General features: G+C 48.2%; 1 protein-coding gene across 2 annotated transcripts in view; it reads left to right on the forward strand.

Annotated features, from left to right (window-relative positions):
* Positions 1 to 19,537, forward strand: part of CNST (consortin, connexin sorting protein) — a 61,694-nt gene extending 42,157 nt beyond the window's left edge. The window contains exons 9-12 of one of the 2 annotated variants that reach the window (XM_045817908.1): positions 122 to 1,026; positions 10,355 to 10,490; positions 11,576 to 11,659; positions 13,645 to 19,537. In XM_045817908.1, the coding sequence (XP_045673864.1) occupies positions 122 to 1,026; positions 10,355 to 10,490; positions 11,576 to 11,659; positions 13,645 to 13,850 (1,331 nt within the window). In that variant the 3' untranslated portion in view covers positions 13,851 to 19,537. The remainder of the gene's footprint in view (positions 1 to 121; positions 1,027 to 10,354; positions 10,491 to 11,575; positions 11,660 to 13,644) is intronic. The other variant, XM_045817918.1, reaches the window with a different exon arrangement.
* Positions 19,538 to 21,960: the final 2,423 nt, after the last annotated feature.

Below are 21,960 nucleotides of genomic sequence, written 5' to 3' on the forward strand. Positions count from 1 at the left end.
ACATCTTTTCAGTGGTTTACAATATTGCTGGGTCACACCCGTCACTTATATGTCGTTTCTCTTCCCTCCTATACAGTGTTGTTTTGAATCTTAAAACCACTTGTTTTTCCCTTGTCTTCAGAAAGTGAAACTCGCCCTGGCATGGACCCAAGTGCAGAAAGCCAGCCCGAAGGAGGGGCCCCGGAGAGCAGTCCCTGCGGCAGTCACAGGGCCAGGCCGGCAGCTCCCCTGGGCCTTCCCGTAACTGCAGGGAGGGACCACACAGCGGAGCAGCCACTCGGCTGCGCGGAGGGGGCCACCGGGCAGCTCCACGCCCAGTCCCAGGAGACAGCTGGGGGCCGCTGCAGGCCACACTCCTCAAAGAACGCCTGTGAGGGTGACAGAAGCGTGCCGCCGCCGCCGGCTCAGACAGACACCTGCCAAGACGTGGCCGAAACAGAGGGCCCTGCGGAAGACCCTCAGGTGGTCCTTCCCGGAGAGTCGGGGACAGAGCCATTGATCTCTCCGGGCTCTGACCACACTCCTCCTGCATTGTGTCCTGAGGGTAAACATTCACAGACTCAAAGAAAGGAGCTCCATCTGCCACTCCGAGAGGCTGCTTGTGAGGCGTGGCCCTCAGACCGGCCCCAGCACAATGAACTGAACGAGCCGCAGCCACCCGATCGCAGGGGCAGGGATGGAAAATCACCGCAGGGGCCGGCCAGCTCGGAGGGCTCTGACTGTGTGCCTTGTGGGAATGCCGGCGGGTCTGACTTAAGTGCGGGGCCTCCAGAGGCGTGTATGGCCCCAGAGGGGCCGGGAGAGCAGGGCGACCAAGTCAGTAAAGAAACAGAGGACTACCTAAACAGCCTTTTAGAAGGATGCTTAAAAGATGCTGACGATTCCCTTCCGTACGAAGAGGAGGATTCTGACCCCCTGCAAGACCTCTCCCCTGAGGAAGCGTCCTACAGTCTGCAGGAGCCCCTGCCCACCGACGAGGGCTGCCTTTCTCTCGATGATCTTGCAAAAAGGATAGAGATCGCAGAGGTAAAGTTGCCGTTTGCTGCGTAAATACTCTGAGAGGTAGAAGGAAGCGTGAAAAGCCAAATGTGCTCAAGATTGCCTAGTTTCTGTCAATTTTCCCTGGTCTCAAACACCGAGGGAAAAATTTAATTGATGTAAGCTTTTAATCCTTAGGGGGTTTTATTTATTTTGGTCTTGATGTTTGTGCTGCAGGAAGGTAAATCACTTGCCTCCAGAGAGAAGCATTATGCAAATCTTTTTGTCCTTGTGTCTTTTATTTGGCACTCGTAGGAGTCGTGATCAGGATTAGTCACTTTCTCACAGAGAAATCTCCTTCTTCTCATACAACTAGGAGATCAGATAGAAGGTATATTCTCTGCTTCGTCCTCTTAGTAATGTATTTTTAATTCTTTGGGACAGTGTAAGAGAATGAAGGGAACACTTTAAAATACAGTAAGACCAGGAAATACCAGGTGGATTTTGAAGCCCTAACAGTGGATGCTGTGAGTGTTCTTCCTTACAATATTAATTTATAAGCTCTGGATTTGAGCAAACAGCACTTAACTACTTGGCTGAGACAAATATTTTAAATCAAAGTTTTAAAGTTTCTCTACAAAGTAGTGAGGCTAATCAAAACCAAAAAAAATAAAAATGAAAAGGAGGAGAGGATCGAGACAGCCGCCACGCTCCTTCGTTGGAGAATACAGTTGTTTGAAGTTTGGGGGCGGGGCGGGGGGGAGGAAAGGCCCTCTGGGAAGGTTCTCCCCGGCGCACCCAGTGCCCAGGACACGGTGGGGATCCAGTGACGTTCCCGGGCTCTGGGAGCTCCCTGCCGCCCCGTCCACCCCTTCTACCTGCTCTGTGTCTGGAACAGTTTCCCTGCTTCCATACTTGTGTGAATACAGGATCCAGAACGCAATTTCTTAATAACTGAGTGTTCTCCTGGGCAGCATTGTTCACACCCGCGGGAACTGCTGAGACTCACGAGCCCGCCCTCCTCCTCCACGCGGAGCTGTCCCCGTGGGTCCTCCGGTTTCTCCCCAATCCTCACTCCTCCCGCCAGCGACCCTGCCCCTCACAGGTGCCCTTGAGGCTTGTCACTCTTTCTGCCACCGGGTTGATGGCAGAACACGATGGTACGTCCTTTCTTGGCCGGTTTTCCCCTTTTCCTTGTTTCTTCGCTTCCATCTCTTGCCACTTCTGCACTACTGAGCCCCGGTGTCCGGTGGGACTCGGCTTCGACAGCCACCACCACCCCGTGGGAGCATTGGTTGTGTTTTTTAGACAGGGAGATTCACCCCCAAAAATGAAATAATGTACGCGCCATCTCCCAGAGAACTGGAGATGTCTACACTAATGGGATTCACGTTAATGGAAAGGGTCTAGGTTTGGGCAGCTTTTTTGAATACAGGAATCATTTTGCTAAGTGAAATGACAGCTTCGTCTCAGAAACGTTGTTGTTCTTGTGTAGGAAAGAGGAGGACACGGTCATCGAAAGTATAATCTCCACCTCTCTGCTGCTTTAAAAAAGCATCAGAAACATGTATGCTCTCTTCATGAAAGCTGTTAGAAGTAGATCCCGTGTGCAGTGGCAGTGAGTTTAAGAGATTCACTCGTTTATTCTCCCACTCGGTGGTCTTACCTCACTTCCCTGTGGATGCCGCCCCTTTAGACAAGGAGGCTGCACCAGGGAGGCCTACGGTCTAACGGACGTCTCACCCCAGGTCCCACCTGTCCAGGCCTCCTCACCTGTCCTCTAAGCTTGAGCTTCCCGGTCGGTCATGGGGAAAAGATGGCATTTCATCGCCATGCCCACGATATCTCTGAATGTCAGCACCAAACCCCCTAACCGAGGAAGCTGGCCGTGCTGCTAACTCACGGACTCGCCTGGTGCTGGGGCCTGGGAGGGTTGCCTTGTCTTCCTTTTTGAGCCATCCGTTGTCCTTAGCACCGAAACCGCGGGAAGAAATACCCTGTACAACTTCAGGGTGCATGGTGACCCAGTCCCGCACTGCTAATTAATTAAGGTCCGTTCAGCTGATGATACATTGTTACATGGGGGAGGGGTGAAGGAGTTTTGTTTTCTCAATAAATGGCCCTCAAATACTGGGTACGCTTTACTAAAATAGATCGGTTACCTTGGAAAGGGATCCTATTCACAGCTTTGGGAGCAGACTTGGACGACCTGATAAGCCTCATGAAAAGAAACCATTTTCTTCGTTGACATAACATGTGTGATCTATTTGCAGAGAGGTCATCTGTTCAGAAAACTCTATTAAGTGCTTCGCATTCAAGTAATTTTAATTTTTAGAAGTAATTCGAGACCAAAAAGCTGAGGAAGTAGCCGCTTTGCTACCGTTTGGCTCTCTGGCAAGCTCGTCGTCTGAAAAGGGGCAAAATACGTCCCCCCCTGCAGTCTAAACCGATGGCATTTATGCAGATATCTCAAGTCTGCCTTTTGTCACAGGAGAGGACACGACCTAGAACTCCCCGGGGCGGAGAAAGAGGACAGCCTGGGGCTACCCCTGGTTTTGTCTTCAGAGCAGCTTTCCGACCGGAGTGACTCCTGGGGCGCCCATCCGTCTCTGTCTCTGGCCAGGGCACTGGGGTCAGGGGAGCCAAGTCACACTAAGAGTCACACCGTGGGGTACCCGCTAAGACGGGAGGCCGGACCTGAGCAGCAGTGCTGTGTGAGGTCACGACCATAGCCATTCCGTGGGTCTCAGCCTGCGGCGGGTCTCAGAAACACGCAGATGAGACCGCCACGCCCAAGGTCTGGGTCTCACACGCACTCCGGCCGCATAAACTTCTACTGTAAACTCTATTTGCTGTGTCTGTGTCTCCCCGGGGGTCCTTTTGGCTCCGGGATGAAGGCCACACTCCGTGGCTTAGCGTTCCGGACTCGGTGCCCTGGCCCACTCGGCCTCTCCAGCGTCCCCCCTGCTGTGTCCTGTTCTCCGCCTGCACTCCCGTCAGACTGGCCTCCTCCAGCCTCCCAGACACACCTCGCAGGCCGCCGTCCCCTCGGTGTCGCTCTGACCTTCCTGTGCAGACCCTCACTTCCTCCCGGCCCTCAGGGTCTGGCTCGTGCCTTCTTAGCCTGTCGAGTGCCAAGCCAGGCACTGGTCCATGGTCAATGCCCAGTAAATGCTGCCGTCACTGATCACCGAGGTCTGTAACGTTTACTCCTTCCCCCCCCCCGCTCCTCGGAGCTGCACTCGAGGGCGTGGCTTCAGTGTCATTCTCCCGAAGCCCTGTCTCGCTGTCCTCTCCCCTCGTCATTGTCCAGGACACACACGCACACAGGGTCTTCTGCACTGAACCCCAGCTCCTTAGGGGTGGGGGTCCTTTGGAATAATATCCTTTTTGTACTCTCAGCAAAGCCAATGCAGACTTTACAGGCTATTGAAAGTAGCCCCCACCTCTACACAGTAAAACTTTTTTTCTTTTTCTTTTTTTTTTTCATTTTAATCATTACTCAAGTACAGTTTTCTGCCTTTTACTCCCACACAGTAAGACTTTTTTAAAAAAAATTTTCTTATGCTGAGTTCACTTTGAAAAGGAAGTAACCTTCAAGGGAAGAAGCTGTGTTATTCAAATAGATATAGGTAGGGGCTGTCCATATGTAACCTGCCTATCTGGGTAGTCATTTACTCGTTGGCGTATTTATTAAGCACCTGCTGTATCCGAGGGCTCGAGGGAACACAGATCGAGTTCTTGTTCTCATGAGGCTCGTGCTGTACAGGGAGAGACACAAAATAACAAGTTCACACAGAGTGAACAGTACAGTTCTAGCTTTGGGTAAGGGCCATGAGAAGCCTCGGCAGGAAGAGGGGATGTAGAGAGACTGACCAGTGGCTGGGGGCGGGGGGGGCGGGGTGCGGTCTGTCTTTTGTAGGCAGTGGGAGGACAGCATGGTGGTGGCAGGTTTAGGGGGAAGAGGTGAGCAGAGCTACTGCCTGAAGGGCCAGGTGGGGTCGGAGTGAGAAACGGAAATGAAATGCCAATGGTGGAAAGCCAGGATTTGGAGCCGGAGAGCGAGGTGGCCTGCGTTGTCTCCCAGCTGCTCCAGGGAGAGCAGACTGCGGGGAGGTGGGGGCCGCAGGAGGGACGCCCGGCGGGCTGCTGCAGCTATTCAGGTGAAAAATAACGCAGGACAGGGCTCAGGTAGTAGCAGCGGAGTGTGTGTGGGGAAGGTGTGTTTTTGAAGGAGGGGCGTGCAGGACGTGCTAATGGATCAGGGCTGGGGTTTGGTGGTGAAGACCAGTTTTGAGGGGGAGAGAAGAGTTCTGCTTTGGAATCTGCCTGTGTAAACAGTTGACTGGGGGCGAAAAAGTGGGATGGCATCTTGACACTGTGACCACTTCTTGTCCTGTTTCGTATGTATTCTATCATCCCTTTTTAAACGAGCAAAAGCAAATTACAGAAACACGAGGTAGTGCCTCATCTAGAAACTCAGATACATTATAAAACTCCCATGTTTCTTTTAAGCAAACCTTTCTCTTTTTACGTCTTTTAAAAATTCGGCGTTAACCTGCTTCATCGCCATCGCCATCCGCTCCTCCCTCTTTCGAGCTCCGCACCTGCAGCTGTAAGACGCAGCGCGATGGCCAGAAACACGTTCTTTCTGGAGGGTGGCATTCCTCCATGAGCTCCCGCTGCGACCTGGTGTCATGGCTTATTGTAGTAGTAACTGTGATATCAGTCCACTTTCTGGTTAATTGTGTGACACGAAAGGTCTTTCATCTCACCGTCATCTCCCCCCATCTCTGTATTGACGGATTTAGCCATTAGTTCAAGTATCTTTTGGTTGTTGAGTGACGTGCAAGGTACGGAGTTGTTACTGGAGGTATACGCTACTCTGAAAAGATAAAAGACACCTATTAGACTTGCTATAACAGAGGACACTAAACAAAGTGTTTTATTAGACTCATTCGGGTGACATTGGTTGGTAGGATTGTGTTGGTTTCAAGTGTACGGGGTTCCAGTGTGTCACCTGCAAGTTGGTTGCATTGTGTACTCATCGCCCATTATGCAACCTCCTTGTGTCACCACACATTTGACCCTTTTACCCTCTTCTACCTCCCCCACCTGCCTGGCCCTCGGGTAGTTGTCATACTGTTCTTTGTGTCTGGGAGTTTTGTGTGTGTTTGTTTCGTTTGTTCATTGGTTGCTTCCATTGTGTATCCCGCATAGGAGTCAAACCATCTGATTCTTGTCCTTCTCTGACACAGACGCAGGGTTGCCGTTTGTGACGACATGCATGGATCTCGAAAGGACGCATCGTGCTGAGCAAACTAAGTCAGACAGAATAAGCAAAACTTCAACAGTCGTAGAAACTAAGATCTTCACGTTAAGAAAATGGCAATAGGTTTAATCCTGAGTGTGTATTCAAACTCCGCCAGTAGCTGGTGCTACAAGGTTAAGAATGTTAGTTACACTTTCTCAGCCTGGCATCTTCATCTGGAAAGTGGGGCTGATGATGAGAGTCGTGAAGATTAAACGTGACATGTCATGTAAATGTCTTTACATAGAGCATGCAGATTAACTACATTGTAGGTCTCCCTACAGAGCCCGTGCCGACTGTCACTTGTCCCTTCGGTGAAGAGCAAAGGTGGTAAATCTGACACGTGCCTCCACAGGGGGCTGGTGGCACTTACTCTGTTTCCGATCATGCTGGTCTGCCTTGTCAATGTTCATTCTCAAGCCAGTTGGAGACCAAACGTGTTTGTGTTCAGAATTTACCAGCCCTTGAGGTTCTGGATTGAGTAAAGCCTAGGTCATTAAAAGAAATTATTTGGTATCTTTTTTTTTTTTTTTAATTTTGTGAGGAGCTAGTTCTACCATCAGGGACCTCTGAATGTTGGTTCAGTTTGTCACAGTAGGATTTACTGTGTGCATAGGATTCACTGTGCGCATAGGGTTGCAAAATAATTTTGTCTTTACAAGCAGTTCATTCTTCAAATGCCATTTAAGATGAGCATTGGCGTTTGAGGGGAAGTACGGAATACTGTTTATTTGCAAATACAGGGGACTAGGCCAGATGGATGTTCGGTTGTTGCTGCTGAATTTTGCACTTTTTCATCGAGTGCCAGCAGCAACAATTACGTTAATTACAGCCTGAACATTCTTGTAGTTCGTAATGGAAGGGCTTGGTATATTTTGTTTGGGTAGCAAAGAAATTCAGCCATTCAAGTGGAAAGCCAAATTTAGTTCATAAAGCTTTATTTTCTGAGGTTTAAGCTCTCTTAACCTTGTAATAGCGGTATTTTAAGGAGTTTGGAGGAGACGCGTTTCCGTGTGCCCTGAGTCATCTCCCCACCCTCCCTGGAAACACTCGGCAGTCTTTTGAGTGAGACCCCAGGCTAGTACTGCGAACTCGTTACTGCGGCTTCCTTCCCTTCTCCTGTAGAACTGAGGAAAACTCTACCACAGTCATTTCTTAAACTCATCTTGATGCCCGACTGCCTTGGTGAGGTGAGTAGGAATTTCTGTCCTTGAGGGAGGTTCTGAGGCGTCTGCCCAAAACTCCTGCCAAAACAGAAAGGCCACACCCACCCGTCTCCCAAGAAGTCTCCCCCTTGGCCAGCGTCTCCGGCACCGGAGCTTGGCGGCACCGTCCGGCTCTGCACCTGTCGACTGCGGGGCCAGAGGGCGGTTAGAAAAGAGGCGGCAAGAGCTAGAGAAGGTACCCGAGCAAGTCTGGAAAGGAATGCTGGGAAAGGGCCCACTGTCCCGCAGACAGGGAGGCAGGCCCCAAGGGAACAACGGGCTTCTGGTTTCCGTGGGAGAGAAAAGGGAAAAGAAAACGTAGCGTGCGGTTAGATTTTTAGCCAAGAATAGAGGGTTCGTGGGGGAGAGTGTCCAAATGTTAGCCCATCCCATCCAACTGTCATTTCTCGTATTCTGCTTCTTCCCTCTTTGAAAAAGCTGCCCAAGGTCATGGCCACCCACCATAGTGAAGAAGACGGGGCCCCTTGGAAAGGCTCGTGTCCCTTGGCCGCCGCGCACGAGTTCAGGGCCAAACCCCCCAGACGAGGCCGAGCCGGGGCTGAGGTGGGGGCCTGGCAGCCGCTGCGCCGGGACCAGCTGGTCCGTCGCGGAAGCACGTTCCGTGCCTTTGCAGATGATTTCCCGAGTTCTCCCCAGTCTTCCAACACTCATGTAGCCATGGTCGCGGTGTCTCTCGATTGACGACTTGGGTCTGTGACTCGAGTGTACAGAGTCAGAAGTTCACATCACAAAGATGCGCGGTTAACGGTGACGCCACCCCAGGGCTGTTGGTTCTAAGGAGTGAGAGCAACTTGGAGACGCCTGTGGCGCGCAAGTTCACTGCCGGGGCACGTGCAGCTGTCGTGTCACGGAGCAGACCGTGCATGAGAGCCTCATTCCCTTACAGTTACTAGAGAGAAAAGCATCATCTATAGGAGTCATGTATGGGTTGAATTAACTTTGATTTTCCATCTCCTGCTCTTAAGAACGTTGTTAGGGCTTCTTCCCCTTTCCGTTCGAGCAGGACGCTTGTAGAATCACTTTTCTTTGTTGTGTGAAGGGGCCCTTGAATGTTGTTGCTCTAAAGCAAGACTGGAAAGGCTGTTCCTCTGCTTGTCTGTACTTACCATTTTAATGTCACCAGAGCCGTTTTCTCAGAAGAAGGACATCAGCTGAAACTGTGTAGGAATTATGTAATTCCTATAAAAAGAATAAATTGCTAACATTGATTTTTGGGTGTTTTTTTTTTTGAGATAATGGTTTCTATAGACCCATGTTCTGGAAGGCCCTGTGAATGACCATATTAAGTACTTTCTTGGCCCTGAAAGCCTTGGGTTATAAAAAGAACTAATAGAATCTGTAATATTTATGCACTGCGCATTATCAGAGGAGGCTGGCTGGAACTGGAGGTCACATTAGGTATTTTGTGCCGTTGGTCAGCCAAGTGACATTACCAGCCGTCCCTAGCTTCCAGTGGCCTGACACCCAAGTCCCTGACACCTGCAGTGTGAGGCCCACAATGCCCACCTGTGTCATCACCTGTGGCCGGGCAGGCAGCTCGCAAGTCAGCTCCTGGGAACCAGCCCGCCGCCGAAGCTTGTGGGAACCAGCCCGCTGCGGAGGCGGACCTGCAAGGCCTCCTGCTCCCCGGCCTGGTTCCACCCAGGGTCCTCTTCTCATTCTCCCTACGCCCTGGAGTCTTTTCCCTCCTAAATGGCAAGGGTTTTCGTTTCTGTCTTTGTTTGTAATGAGGGGTGGGGCAGAGGCAGGAGAGAGGTGTCCCAAGTGAAAACCGGAAGGAAACAGGAAGGGGTTGAAGTGTAGGGCTGGGGAGATACTAGACAGACAGTGGTAAATGTTTTAGACCCTCTGGTCTGTTGAAACTGCTCTGTTCTGCCACTGTAGCCCCAAAGCAGCTACAGACAATGTGGAAATGAACGGGTTTGGCTTTGTTCCAATTACATGTTATTAAATTTACACAGGCAGCAGGTCTTTGGCTCACAGACCCAGAGTTTGCCAACCTGTGTGTTCATACTACCAAGTCCTATGTCTCCAGTAAACTGGCTCTGATCTTTCTAGAAGGGAAGTCCTTAAAACGTCCTGAGCAACCGAGCGTTCTTCAGTAAATGTAGCGTTTCTCAGAGGAACTGAGGACAACACCGATTTCGGTGTTAAAAGTTGGTATCAGCCCTGGCTGGTGTGGCTCAGTGGATTGAGTGCTGGCCTGCAAACCAAAAGGTCACCGGTTCAATCCCCAGTCAGGGCACACACCTGGGTAGCGGGCCAGGTCCCCAGATGGGGGCACACGAGAGGCAACCAATCTATGTTTCTCTCCCTGTCTTTCTTCCTCCCTTTCCCTCTCTCTGGAAAAAAATAATATTTTTTAAAGTTGATATCAAATATCTTTTAAGTCTCACATGTTTATTTCTTTAAAGTTGCCGATGAATGACAAAAGCAGTGGTGGATTATGGGCCTCTGTTATAAAGCCAAGCCCAGCGCTAATAATTAAGCAAAGCGGGGTTGCAAGTGATCATTTCACAGATTATTTCACAGGGAAACGGAGCGGAGCAGCAAAGCGAGGCAGTTATAGGGGGCCTGACTCGGGGCCACCGCCCTCTGTCACACTGCCTGGCCCTGGAGTCCTCCGGGGCTTCAGGAAAGCAGTTTTAGGCCTGCACTGGACGTGAAAGTTGTTCCGTTAGGTTTTGATGGCTGTGATTTTTAGGAGGAATTAAATCAACCCAGAACAGAAATTCAAATACCCATTGAATTGCATTCGCCCTGTTACCAGTACATGTAAAAATGCCACTGATACTCCGCACCGTCATTTTCACACACGCTCCTTCCCAACCCCTGGCAGGTGGCTCCTGCTGAGGGACTGGTCTCTATCTTAAAGAAGAGGAACAGTCCCGCGGGAGACCAGCCTGCCCAGATGCAGCAGAAACCATCCAAGCGGCGAGTGAGGTTCCAGGAAATAGACGACCACCTCGACCAAGGTGAGTGCGCGCGCGCGGCTCGGCTCTGGGGCTGACGCAGGCTCCGCCCCTGGCGTTCGCGGGAGCACGCATTGATGTGCGGTGAGAGGTGGCAGACTTTGTAGAAGAACATGTGGACCAGGTTTTTTTCATCTTCTGTACAGAAGCGCATAATTGAACTACCACCAGTTCTTAAATAATTCCGGAGCATTTTGTTCGCTCAAGTAAGTGAGCACGTTGCAAAATTCAGCTCACAGCCTCCCTATCCCGCAGGCAGTCCTCGATGTGAAGAATGGATTTCGATCTCCTTGTTTAGTGTTCGGTTTTGTTTTGGGTTTATTTTTTGCTGGGGTTTTTTTGTGTTTTTTTTTGTTTTGTTTTGTTTTTTGTTTTGTTTTTTTGGTGGGTTGTTTTTAAAAGATTTTATTTATTTTTAGAGAGAGAAGGAAGGGAGATAGAGAGAAACATCAATGTGCGGTTGCTGGGGGTCGTGGCCTGAAACCCAGGCATGTACCCTGACTGGGAATCTATTTTTTTTTAAAGGAAAGCTTAGGTATGAAGGCCAAAGATTGTTAACGGATTAAAGAGAGTTTTCTGGGTTCTTTTTACTTTTTTTTTTATTTATTTATTTTTATAGAGGGAAGGGAGGGAGAAAGAGAGAGAGAGAGAAACATTAATGTGCGGTTGCTGGTGGCCGTGGCCTGCAACCCAGGCATGTGCCCTGACTGGGAATCGAACCTGCAACACTTTGGTTCGCAGCCCGCACTCAGTCCTCTGAGCTACGCCAGCCAGGGCTTGTTTTTGTTTTGTGGGGTTTTTTTTAATGAGTCTGCTATCTTTGTCTTCCTTCCAGCAACAGTTAACACTCCTATTTTGTATGTGTGGGAAATATTTATGGATTACAGGTGTATTCTCTCCGGGGAGTGCCTGGCTCTACCGAAGGAAGTGCCTCTTCAGAGCAGCCGTCTCACTCGGCGGCTGCTGTTTGCCCCTCCCCCTGGGCCTGGGCTGAGGGCGGTTGCTAGGTTCCCCTTGGGGCCGGGGCGTAAATGGGGAGGGGTGAGAACAGAGCCAGAAACCCATGAGGGTGCTCCTTGTGTTTGTAGAACAGCAGTGGAAGCATGCAGAGGTGCTTTCTCAGTACGACGCGGAGCAACGGAGGTTTCTGAGTGTTTACAACGGCAAAGCTGGTAGGAGCCTTGGGGACAACCTGCTCCCACCCCCACGTTCCCGCCGCCCCTTGCTCGTAACTCACGTTCCCCCCCAGAGGAAACACTTGCTGCTTTGCTTGCACTGGTGGGCCCCGAATCCTCGCTCCCCAGGGGGAACCCCGGGTTCAGAGCTGACAGGCTTGTTTCCTGCAGGAGCCAGCTTGGCGTGAACTGAGACACTTCCCCTGGCTCACTAGCCACGTGGTCCCCGCGGCCTCCGCCGTGGCCAGTGCGGCTCCCCACCCTGTTTCAGCTCCCGTGGATGAGACAGAACGGGCGCTTTTGCATAGCGTCATTCAGATTTTTCGTGTAAACATGTGACTGTGAAGGAAAATACAGAACGATACGTAGGTTGTTAACATAGATAAGGCCAAAAGGAGGAAAAGATGGTGAAAATACTGAACTGACAGAAAACACAACTGATATGATCATATTTATTCATTTGTGTGAAAAGGTATTTGCATATAGACCTATAAAGTATTAAATCTGTGTAACTTAAAATCTGTTACACTAGACATTTGTAGATCACAGAAGAATACGATAAGGGAATCCTGTTTACGTAAAAGTCCTGAGCCGTCTGTGTTTGATCCGGGAGGACGCACAGCAGACTTGCATGTTTGCCCCCGGAGAGGGGGGCGTGTGACGGGGTAGGAGAAAAGAGGGGAGCCCCTCAGAGTAGACTAGGTGTTTGAATTGTCACAGGAACAGTGTATTCACATGTTTCTGTAAAGTCTTCCAACAGTAACATATGCCAAGGGTGGAAAACGCAGACAGGAATGAAATACAGAAGTGGAAGTTCTTCAGTGCTCCCTTGAGGGTTCCCCCAAGTACTGACTAAAGTTTCTTATTCTTTTGAGATGAATTCTGTGTATACACGCCAACACATGTGTCTTTCTTAACACAAGTGGGTTCATTATGTAGTATTGTGTCACTTTTCAATTTCTTGATCTCAGGCAACTTCCTATGAGAGAATATGTGAATTGACTTCACTCTGTGAAACAGTTGCATAGTGTTTCACTGTGTGAAGGTTCTGTAACAATTTAACTGTTCCATTGTCACTGAACTAAGGAAGTTACTCTCAGGCTTTGTTACAACAGACTCTGCTGCAGTGAACCTGCTCGTGAAGCTGCCGCAGTGCGTCGTGCGAGTTTGTACACTGACCCCTGGCGGCGGGTTTGCTGGGCCGTGGGGCGAGGTCCCCCACTGCATCCGGGGAACGCTCTCTTTCGCCCTCAAGGGTGTTCCAGTCTAATCTAAACACTTCACAGATGCTGCTGAACTGCCTTCCAGGAAGGCTCGGCTCGCCCTCGTTGTGCTGATCGTGAAACTTCTCAGTCTTCTCCAAGTATATTGTAATTGTTCCCTCCTGGAATCATTAGGGCTTCCTATATTTCCTCGATGTAGAAAACTGATGGGGACGTTTTTGTTAAAAACGAGCCTGCCAGAGTTATTAGACAAAATAAAAGGAAATCCCTCTACCTGCTTGAACTTCACTTTTCCACTAAATAATAAGAATGAAACTGAGTATTACCAAGATGCAAAAATAATCCCAGCCAAAGTCATTTTTTTTATTGCTTAATATCAAATCGACTTTGCTTTAAGGTGGTCCCATGAAGTGACCTCCAAAGATACCGTAACAGCGAGGCTTTAACTTGTATTCTAAAATGATGTTATCAAAGGAGTATTATTGCCTTCCTTCGTTTTCTGCGGAAGTGACCGCATCCGTCGTACGAATGAGCTGGGTTTAAATGCAGCGTCGATGAGCTCCATGAGCGAGTCTTTGTGGTAACTGCTAAGTAGGTCCTCCTGGAGTCATCAGGTGCGCTGGCTTTCTGTCCGTGTCACCTGTCCCCAGGGGACCGCTGGTGAGACGCGCAGTCACCCTCATCGGTGAGCAGGCGGTGGGTGCCCGGCCTCCCCCCGTGTCGTGTCGGCTTAACCTCCCTCTGTTCTCACGTCCGCAGATGAGGTTGGAGGGGGCTCCTGCATTCTGCTGATCCTGCTGTGCATAGCCACGGTGTTCCTCAGCGTCGGCGGCACCGCGCTGTACTGCGCCTTCGGCGACATGGAGTCGCCCGTGTGCACGGACTTCGCGGACAACGTGGACTTCTACTACACGAAGCTCCTGCAGGGAATGGCAGGGCTGAAACACTGGGTCTACCTCTCCTAGCAGCGTTCAAGCGGGACCGGCGCGCTGGCAGTGAGAGTCACGGAGCGGAACTTTCTCAACAGCTTTTATTTCAGGAGTTGTGTGATGTGCGTGTCCTGCCCCCCCACGCCCCGGTGAGGAACCGTGGACATCGGAAACGGCATCTTACAGTGGCCTGTGCGGAGGGACTCTCAGAATCCCCCACGCGGTGCAGCGGAGGTCCGGCTGAGCGCTGCGGACGGGCGGAGGAGTGATCCTCGGAGAGCCGTCCCTCTCCTCCTCCTCCCCCCCGCCCCCCCCTCCTCCTCCTCCTCCTCGCCGCTTGCTCGAGTGATGAGCTGCGCCCAGCACACCCCGGCAGGGCGGTGTTGGAACCTCACCGTCTTTAGCTTGCTTTTCAAGCTGACGGTCAGAGGACACTCTTGGTTTACATCGGTCCGAACACATGGCTTCCAGCCGTCACGCAATAAGTTTGTGTATGATCCAAAGGAGTCACCTATGGTTTCGATGTCTTTTTTTAGTTAACCTCGGGAGCGATGTAATTTAGGCTTGGTGCATTACTTCCAGATTCCGTTCTCCATTTGTGGAATAGCCGTGCGCGTGTGTGTGTGTGTGTGTGTGCATGCGTGTGCGTTTCAGACACTCACGAGCAAATACCCAACACGACAGAACAAAAATTATCTTCATTCTTTCAACGTGACTGCAGACGTGCAGGCACAAATCCTTAAAGATGGTTTAACTGTGGAACAAATGAGGTGTAGAAATCCTGGCCGTGAAATGAGAAACTGACAGAGCTATGACAGCGAACTTGGTGGACTAGCCAGAAAGGAATCACTGTAGGGAAAACTAAAGAGCTCCCTCTGCGTCTCCGGCAACCATTTCTTCCACGGACTCGGTGCTTCCTGGACTATAATGGTTGCTGGACTCAATTCAGAGCGAACACTTATTGAGCACCTGTTGTGTTCTCAGAAGCTAAGAACTAAAATACAAAGATAATTAGTAAGAGTTAGTTCCTGCTCTGGATGTTTAATTATGGCCTTATGCTAAAAAAAAAAAATACTTTTGGCAAATGAAATGAGATCGCCATATGTAGTTCAGTATTGACAGGTCCTGCGGTCGGGTGTTTGAATGCGCATTCGTATCCTGGGCCTGACTGAGACCTCTGCTGGGGTCTCGGTGAAAATCCAGTCATGTCTTCAGCAAGCAAATGTCTGATGAAATGTTGTTAGAATCTGTCAGTTCGGTGGCATCTCCTTTTCTACGGTCTAGCAGCTAGGAAGCCGTGGCTTGGCTTTTCTGTGTCATCCGCAGCATTTTAAAATGAAACAAAACACATGAATTATAGTTTTCTAGCACATGATCAGTATCTCATGTTTTTCTGTCAGAATCATTTGAAAAAAAAAAGGGAGAAATTACTTTCTAGTTGTTACTGGCTGGTACAGTACCTCCCATTGTGTTTGTGCTTATTTATTTAGATTACATGAGTTTTAAAGGGCTTTCTCTCTCTCTGTGTTGAAGGTGTGTTGCCGAGCATGCATTTGGTTACCCCCGTGTAGATATTTAATTACTGTGTACTTTGCATTTTGATTCTCTATCAATTCAGGTCCCCATGTGTTTAGGCTTGTTTATTTTTAAACTGCTGTTATATTTTCACTTATCATACTATTTGATTTGTCTCATGTCACCGTAAACTAATATTTTCCAGGACTATAGATCAAAGATATTTATTTAGGAGTGTACAAGATGCTGAAATTTAGATTCCTTATACTTAAGGCTGATTTTATTAGAAGATTATTTTAATGTTCTATTATAAATTTTAAGGATTTGTACTCAAAGTGTATGTAAAATATGTAAATGCCGACGGTACTGTCTTCCGTGGTTCTGTAGAAGACATTTCGCCACGTCTGCCGGGAGGGTGTCACGGACAAACCTCTCTGTCTCACCCTCTGATTTCCAGTCATGGGAATTCGGTGAGCCTGATTCCCGCCACTTGTACGTCAAGGTAAATCAAAACTCCCCTCCTGTTCACCCCCTTTTAGGTCACTGTCAAAGTCCCCAGTACACTGTAGTGTCCTGTTTGCCCAGAGGCCACCAGAGCCAGCACTTCTGACACCGAGGGTTTCCCTGGACACTGAGCTGGAGGGATGGAGGGACTGCCTTGGGCCTCGGGGCCGAGCTGAGTCTCAGAAGAACCTCGAGTGACCTCACCACTTCCCAGGGAGGGCGAGGTGAGTGTGGGAGCACGTGGAAGTCTTGACTTACCCTAGGCATGAAGACCCCAGCTCGAAAAACAAGGTCGCCATCTCGAGAACGTAAGAGTCACTTGCTGCGTGAATTGGAGCGATTCCATCTGGCGATGGAAGAACGGTTATCTCGCACATTAAAAGCCCACCCAGCTTCACTAGGATGTGATTTTTCCTGCCCTGTGGAAGTTCTGACAACTGTTTGTAACCAGTCTTCCCTAAGAACTGTATTTGAGGCTAACAGGTCAAGCGTGCAGTTGACGGTCAACACCAGCAAAGTGTCTCAGAGAGTTTGTTTGAGTCCTTGGGTGCTGAGAAGAAGTGCTTTAAAGTGAGAGGCAGATACGTTCAGAAGTTGGCCTGGCCCCACAAGCAGACAGCCGTCTGCTTTGGGAAGCCAAGTACGTCCCTAGCAAAGGCTCCCCTGCTTCTGGGACACCTCCCCTGTCTGCCTGACGTAATAACTGGAATTTGCTCTAAAAATTCATCCCTTCAGATTTAAAAATCAGAACCCCCTGGGAGGTTTACTTTGTTAGGCAGTGAATTTGTGTATTATGCTGAGAGGACCCGAAATCTGAAGATAGGCCTTATCTTGGAAGGACAGACTTGGATTGGGTCTCACAGGAGGCTGGGGGTGGGTGTGGCCAGTAACGCTCTGGGAACATCCCCTGGGAATAAAATATCTCCCTGGGAATAAAATATCCCCCTGGGAATAAAATAGATTTAGACCTTTACCTCACACAACACCTAAAAATTAACTTGAAAAAATGAAGCTAATGTAAAGCTGAAATTTCTAAGAGAAAACAGGAGAAAATGTTTGCAACCTACGGGTAAGCAAAGATAACTTATAATACAAAATACACGAACCATAAAGGAAAAGAAATTGATAAACTGGACTTTAGAAACTTGTGTTCTTTGAAAAACAGGTTAGGAAAACCAGTGAGTAAGCTGAAGATTAGAAAAATTATTCATATGATATGCTTAACAAATAAATGTATGTATATATGTGTATATACATGCATACATATATGTGATTCTCCTTGACTTGTGATGGGTTTACATTGCAGGAAACCCACCATATGTTGAAAACATCGTAAGTTGAAAATGCATTTGATACTACTTGGGAGTATCATAGGGTACATAGCTAGCCCCAAAATGGATCAAATCCAAAGTCTAAACTACAGTTTCTCCTGAATGTGTATCACTTCCGCACTATCATGCAGTCAAAAAAATTAGAAGTCGAACTATCGTACGTCAGGGACCATCTCCATGGTCCCAAAGAATTATACCAAAGAATTATAAGAAAGCTACCAAAGTTAATACATGAATTCAGCAAATTTGTAGGGTACAAGATCAACACACAAAAATCAGTTGTTTCTGAACAGCAACTAACATTCTGGAAAGGAAATTAGGAAGGCAGTTTCATTTGCAATAGTACCCAAAAGAATAAAATACCCAGGAATAAATTTCACAAAGGAGAAGACGTGTACCCTGAAAACTGCAAAACATTGCTGAAAGAAATTAGAGATATCTGAGGAAATGGAAAACCATCCTGTGTTCATGGGTAGGGAGACAATACAGGGGGTGGCAAAAGTAGGTTTACAGTTGTGAGTATGCAAAACAGTTTATTCTTATATTATTATTTATTAATTGTTGCATTATTTCTCCATATAAACAACTGCAAACCTACTGTTGTCCTACCTTTGACTGTTAAAGTGTCAGTCCTCCCCAAAGAGATCTGTTCAAGCAGCCCCTATCAAAATTTCAATAGCCCTTTTTTTTTGCAGAAATGGAAAAACTGGTTATTAAATTTATATAGCATTGCAAGGGGACCTAAGTAGCCAAAGGAGTCTTGAGAAAAGAGAGACAGAATTGGGGGACTCACATTTCTCAATATCAGAACTTAACTACAAATCTACAGTAGTCAAAACCATGATACTAGCGTAAAGACAGATAGACCAATGGAATAGAATTACGAGTCCACAATGAAGCCCATACGTGGTTGGCTATCCGGTCTTTGATGTGGGTGTCAGGTATATTCCATGGGGAAAGAATACTCTGTTAAAGAAAGAGTTCGTGGACAACTGGATTTCCCGGTGCAAAAGAATGAAATTGAACCCCTGCCTCACACCTTACACTAAAGTTAATGCAAAATGGGTGGGTTGAAGACCTAAGTATTCACTAAATCCATAAAGCTCTTAGAAGAAAACATAAGAGTAAGTCTTCATGACTATGAACTTGGCAATGAATTCTTAGATAGGACACCAGAAACACAAGCAGCAAAAGAGCTTACAGATACATTGGACTTTATCAAAATTTTAAAAAATTTATGGATCAAAGGAAACTATCAAGAAAATAAAAAGACAACTCACAGAATGGGAGAAAATATTTTCAAATTAAACATCTGATAAGGGATTAGTATCCAGAATATACAAAGATCTAGAACTCAACAAAAAGATCCCAATGCAAAAAAATGTGCCAACGACTTAGGTATACATTTCTCCAAAGAAGATGCCCAAAGTTTTGAAAATCAGTATGATGGTGTTAGTTACACAACATTGTGAATGTACTTAATACCACTAAATTGTATACTTAACAATGGTTGCCCTGACTGGTGTGGCTCAGTTGGTCGAACATCCCACAAAGCGAAAGGTTGCTGGTTCGATTCCTGGTCAGGGCACATGCCTGGGCTGGGGGTTCGGTCCCCGAACAGCATGCGTATGAAAGGCAACAAATACACGTTTCTTTCTCACATCGATGTTTCTCTCCCTCTCTTCCTCCCTTCTCTCTCTAAAAACAAGTAAGTAAAATCTTTTTTTAATGGTTAAAATGGTAACTTTTATGTCACACATATTTTATCACATAAGTGTGCACGTAGGCAAAACCACCGACACTACCAAGTGCTGGTGAAGATGTGGAGCAACGAAACTCATGCACACCCAGTGAGAGTGTGAGATGGTGCAAGCGCTCTGGAGAACAGCTTGGCAGTTTCCTAGAAATTTAAATTCGCATCTACTGCATGACCCAGAAACTCCACACCTAGCTTTATCCATAATAGTAAAAAAAAAAAAAAAAAAAGGAAACACCCGACTCCCCTCATTATTTGAATAAATGTTTATTCAATAAAAAAGAACAAACTGTGGATACACAAGTGACATGAATTAATCATTCTGTGTAAGAGAAACCAGAAACAAAAGGGTACATATTGTATGTTTCCATTTTTTATAAAATGTTAGAAAAGACCAACTCATTCATGGTGACTGAAACAGGCCAGTGATCCCCTGAGGGGCAAAGGTCGGCGGGAGGACGGTCACGGGCACCTTTTGGGGTGGACAGAAATGGACCTCGATTGCCGTTGTCATGTCATGGGAAATACATTTTCAAAATGCGTTGAGCTGTGCACTTTATTTAGACGCAGTTGTGTACAGAAATTATACCTCAATAAAATTGTTATTTTAAAAAAGAGTACGTTCAGCTTGTAGCTTCATGATATCTCAAGGGATTAAGAGGGGGAAGGGAATCCCTAATGTGTATCCCACTCCTTTATTCTTGTTCACTGTTGTTACTTAATTTGTTAGAAAAAAGTGCTGGCCTCCAAGCCCCTCACTTATACGTGGCAACTACTCAGCCAGCTACCGGACTGAGTGTTGCAATAAGGTAACTTGGTTCAAAATGCCTCGATTTCAGTCCTGATTTTGTTCACAGCTTTCTCAACCCTCCAGATCCTTCTGAAATGTTGAGACAGTGATTTAAATCTGTGCTTTTTTTTTTTTTTTTCACTCAATGCAGCCATCCAAATTCCAAACCCAATCTAATTATAGGTACTCTATAAGGACAACCCGATCTCCTTCTGGCCGGAATGCATTGGCCAAAAGTGAGGTTTTGTGATGTTTATTGCTTTTGTGATTGCCTCGGACCAAGGGTCAGGGAGGAGAGATGCACTTGGGGAGCTGAGCAGACTCACATCACTCACTGGAGTGACTCACTCACTGGAGTGACGGCAGCCCATAAATGGCTGGTTCTTGTTTTCCAAGCACCAGGTTGGGGGTTGGTAAGATCTGAACAAACCAAGCAAAGAAGAAGAAAAACAAAAATCCTTGCCTAAGCTGGTCTGGAGAGGAATTTGGCCTACAAGCGACTATAAATATAGTCAGTTTGCTTACCACCCCCCCCTTTTCATTTTTTTCTTGATTGGGAAAACAAAATCACTGGGATGGGAGGAGTGGTGTGGCCGGCCCTGGAGGGGAGACTGCGGAGGTAGGACAGTTGGGCAGCTCAGCGGAGCCAGTCACGGAGGAGAGGCAGTCCCTGCCATGGGCGAGGTCACGTGAGCCAGCAGCTCAGCCCCATCTTGACACTTCCGTTTTCTCGTCTACGTAATTTCTTAGACACCTTGAAACTTTAAAATCTGCTGGTTCTTTGATTACCCAAAAGCATTCTACTTCCATCGCTGAGAAAAGACAACTCAGGTGCCCGTATTTGGTGAGTCGACCAGTAATAAATAGTTGGATTAGGTCGGATGGGAGCTCTCTGAAGCTGCTGGTGAAGGTAAGAGGTAGGATACACTCCCCCACCCACGGGGCCCAAAGCCCCTGCTTGCGGAAGGGACTGGACCGCCACCCGTGGTTCCTCATACAGGGGACGCAGGCGAGGGCCTGTCCCTGCAGGTCAGGAGCCACACGACAGACCTTGTGCAAACATGGTCTGGCTGTTTAACTGCGTCCTGTTAGACTCACTGGGAAGTCAGCGTAGACCCTGTCTAGGTGGCTCTGCTGTGTCAGAAGCGAAGCTGGGATCCGAGGAGTTTCGGCGACCCTCTGAAGGTCAAGATCAGCAGAGATGGTGAAAGGGTTTCCACTTCCAAGCAAGAAGCTGACCATAGTTACAGGCTACTTCTGCTGGGTTTGCTGTCCTGCCCTCTTACTGCTCCTCTGTTACCTGCCACTGTGTCACCTGCATCGCTGCTACTCTGGGTCCTACGTACGGAAAAGACAGCAGAAGCCACTCATATCCGCAAAACACAGACACGGGGCAGTCGGTGTGTAGCATCTTGTGCTTCTGCCAGGGGCCCTGGGCGGCCCCAGGAGGGAGGCAGAGGGCTTCCCTGATGGACCCTGGACACACCCTTGATGCCTAAGAACCAAATAAAATACAGCATGCCTGGTTATTGTGTGAGACATACACTAAAAAACAGTACTTGATGTTTACCTGAAGTCCACATTGAACTGGGTATCCTATATTTTTCCTGCTAAATCTGGCGGTCTTGGGCACGGATTGCTGAGGGCCAGTGGAGCTGGGCTGGGGGATGAGAAAAGCAGCAGGGATTAGACACACAAGGAGCTCTGGGGAGCAGTGCGGCTCCCCTTTCTGCAGTTCCTAAGCAGCTGCCCTGTCCTGGGTTTGTAAACCCAAGATTTACCTTCAAGACTGCCGACACATCTGCAAAGAGGAAGGATGTGGCCAGAACTTGTTGACATTTGTGGTACTTAAAACTGTGTGTCTCTGGCATTTAAAAATGCTTTTACTGCCCTGGCTGGTGTGGCTCAGGGGATTGAGCACTGGCCTGCAAACCAAAGGGTCACAGGTTCAAATCCCAGTCAGAGCACATGCCTGGGTTGCAGGCCAGGTCCCCAGTAGGGGGCACACAAGAGGCAACCACACATCGATGTTTCTCTCCTTCTCTTTCTCCCTCCCTTCCCCTCTCTAAAAATAAATAAAATCTTTTTTTAAAAAAATGTCTTTACTCTTTCACAAAAATAAGAATGTAATCCAAGCTTAGAATGCAATGAAAAACCTTGATTTAACGCTTCCCCTGTGCGCTGTGTGTCCTAGTGTCCAGCACACTCCAGATCCACATTCGCAAAATTGAGTTGGACTCCCGGTTTTCA

The sequence above is a fragment of the Phyllostomus hastatus genome, unplaced genomic scaffold, assembly GCF_019186645.2.
Source record: "Phyllostomus hastatus isolate PE091 unplaced genomic scaffold, TTU_PhHast_1.1 phas_contig_148, whole genome shotgun sequence".
Classification (NCBI taxonomy): domain Eukaryota; kingdom Metazoa; phylum Chordata; class Mammalia; order Chiroptera; family Phyllostomidae; genus Phyllostomus; species Phyllostomus hastatus.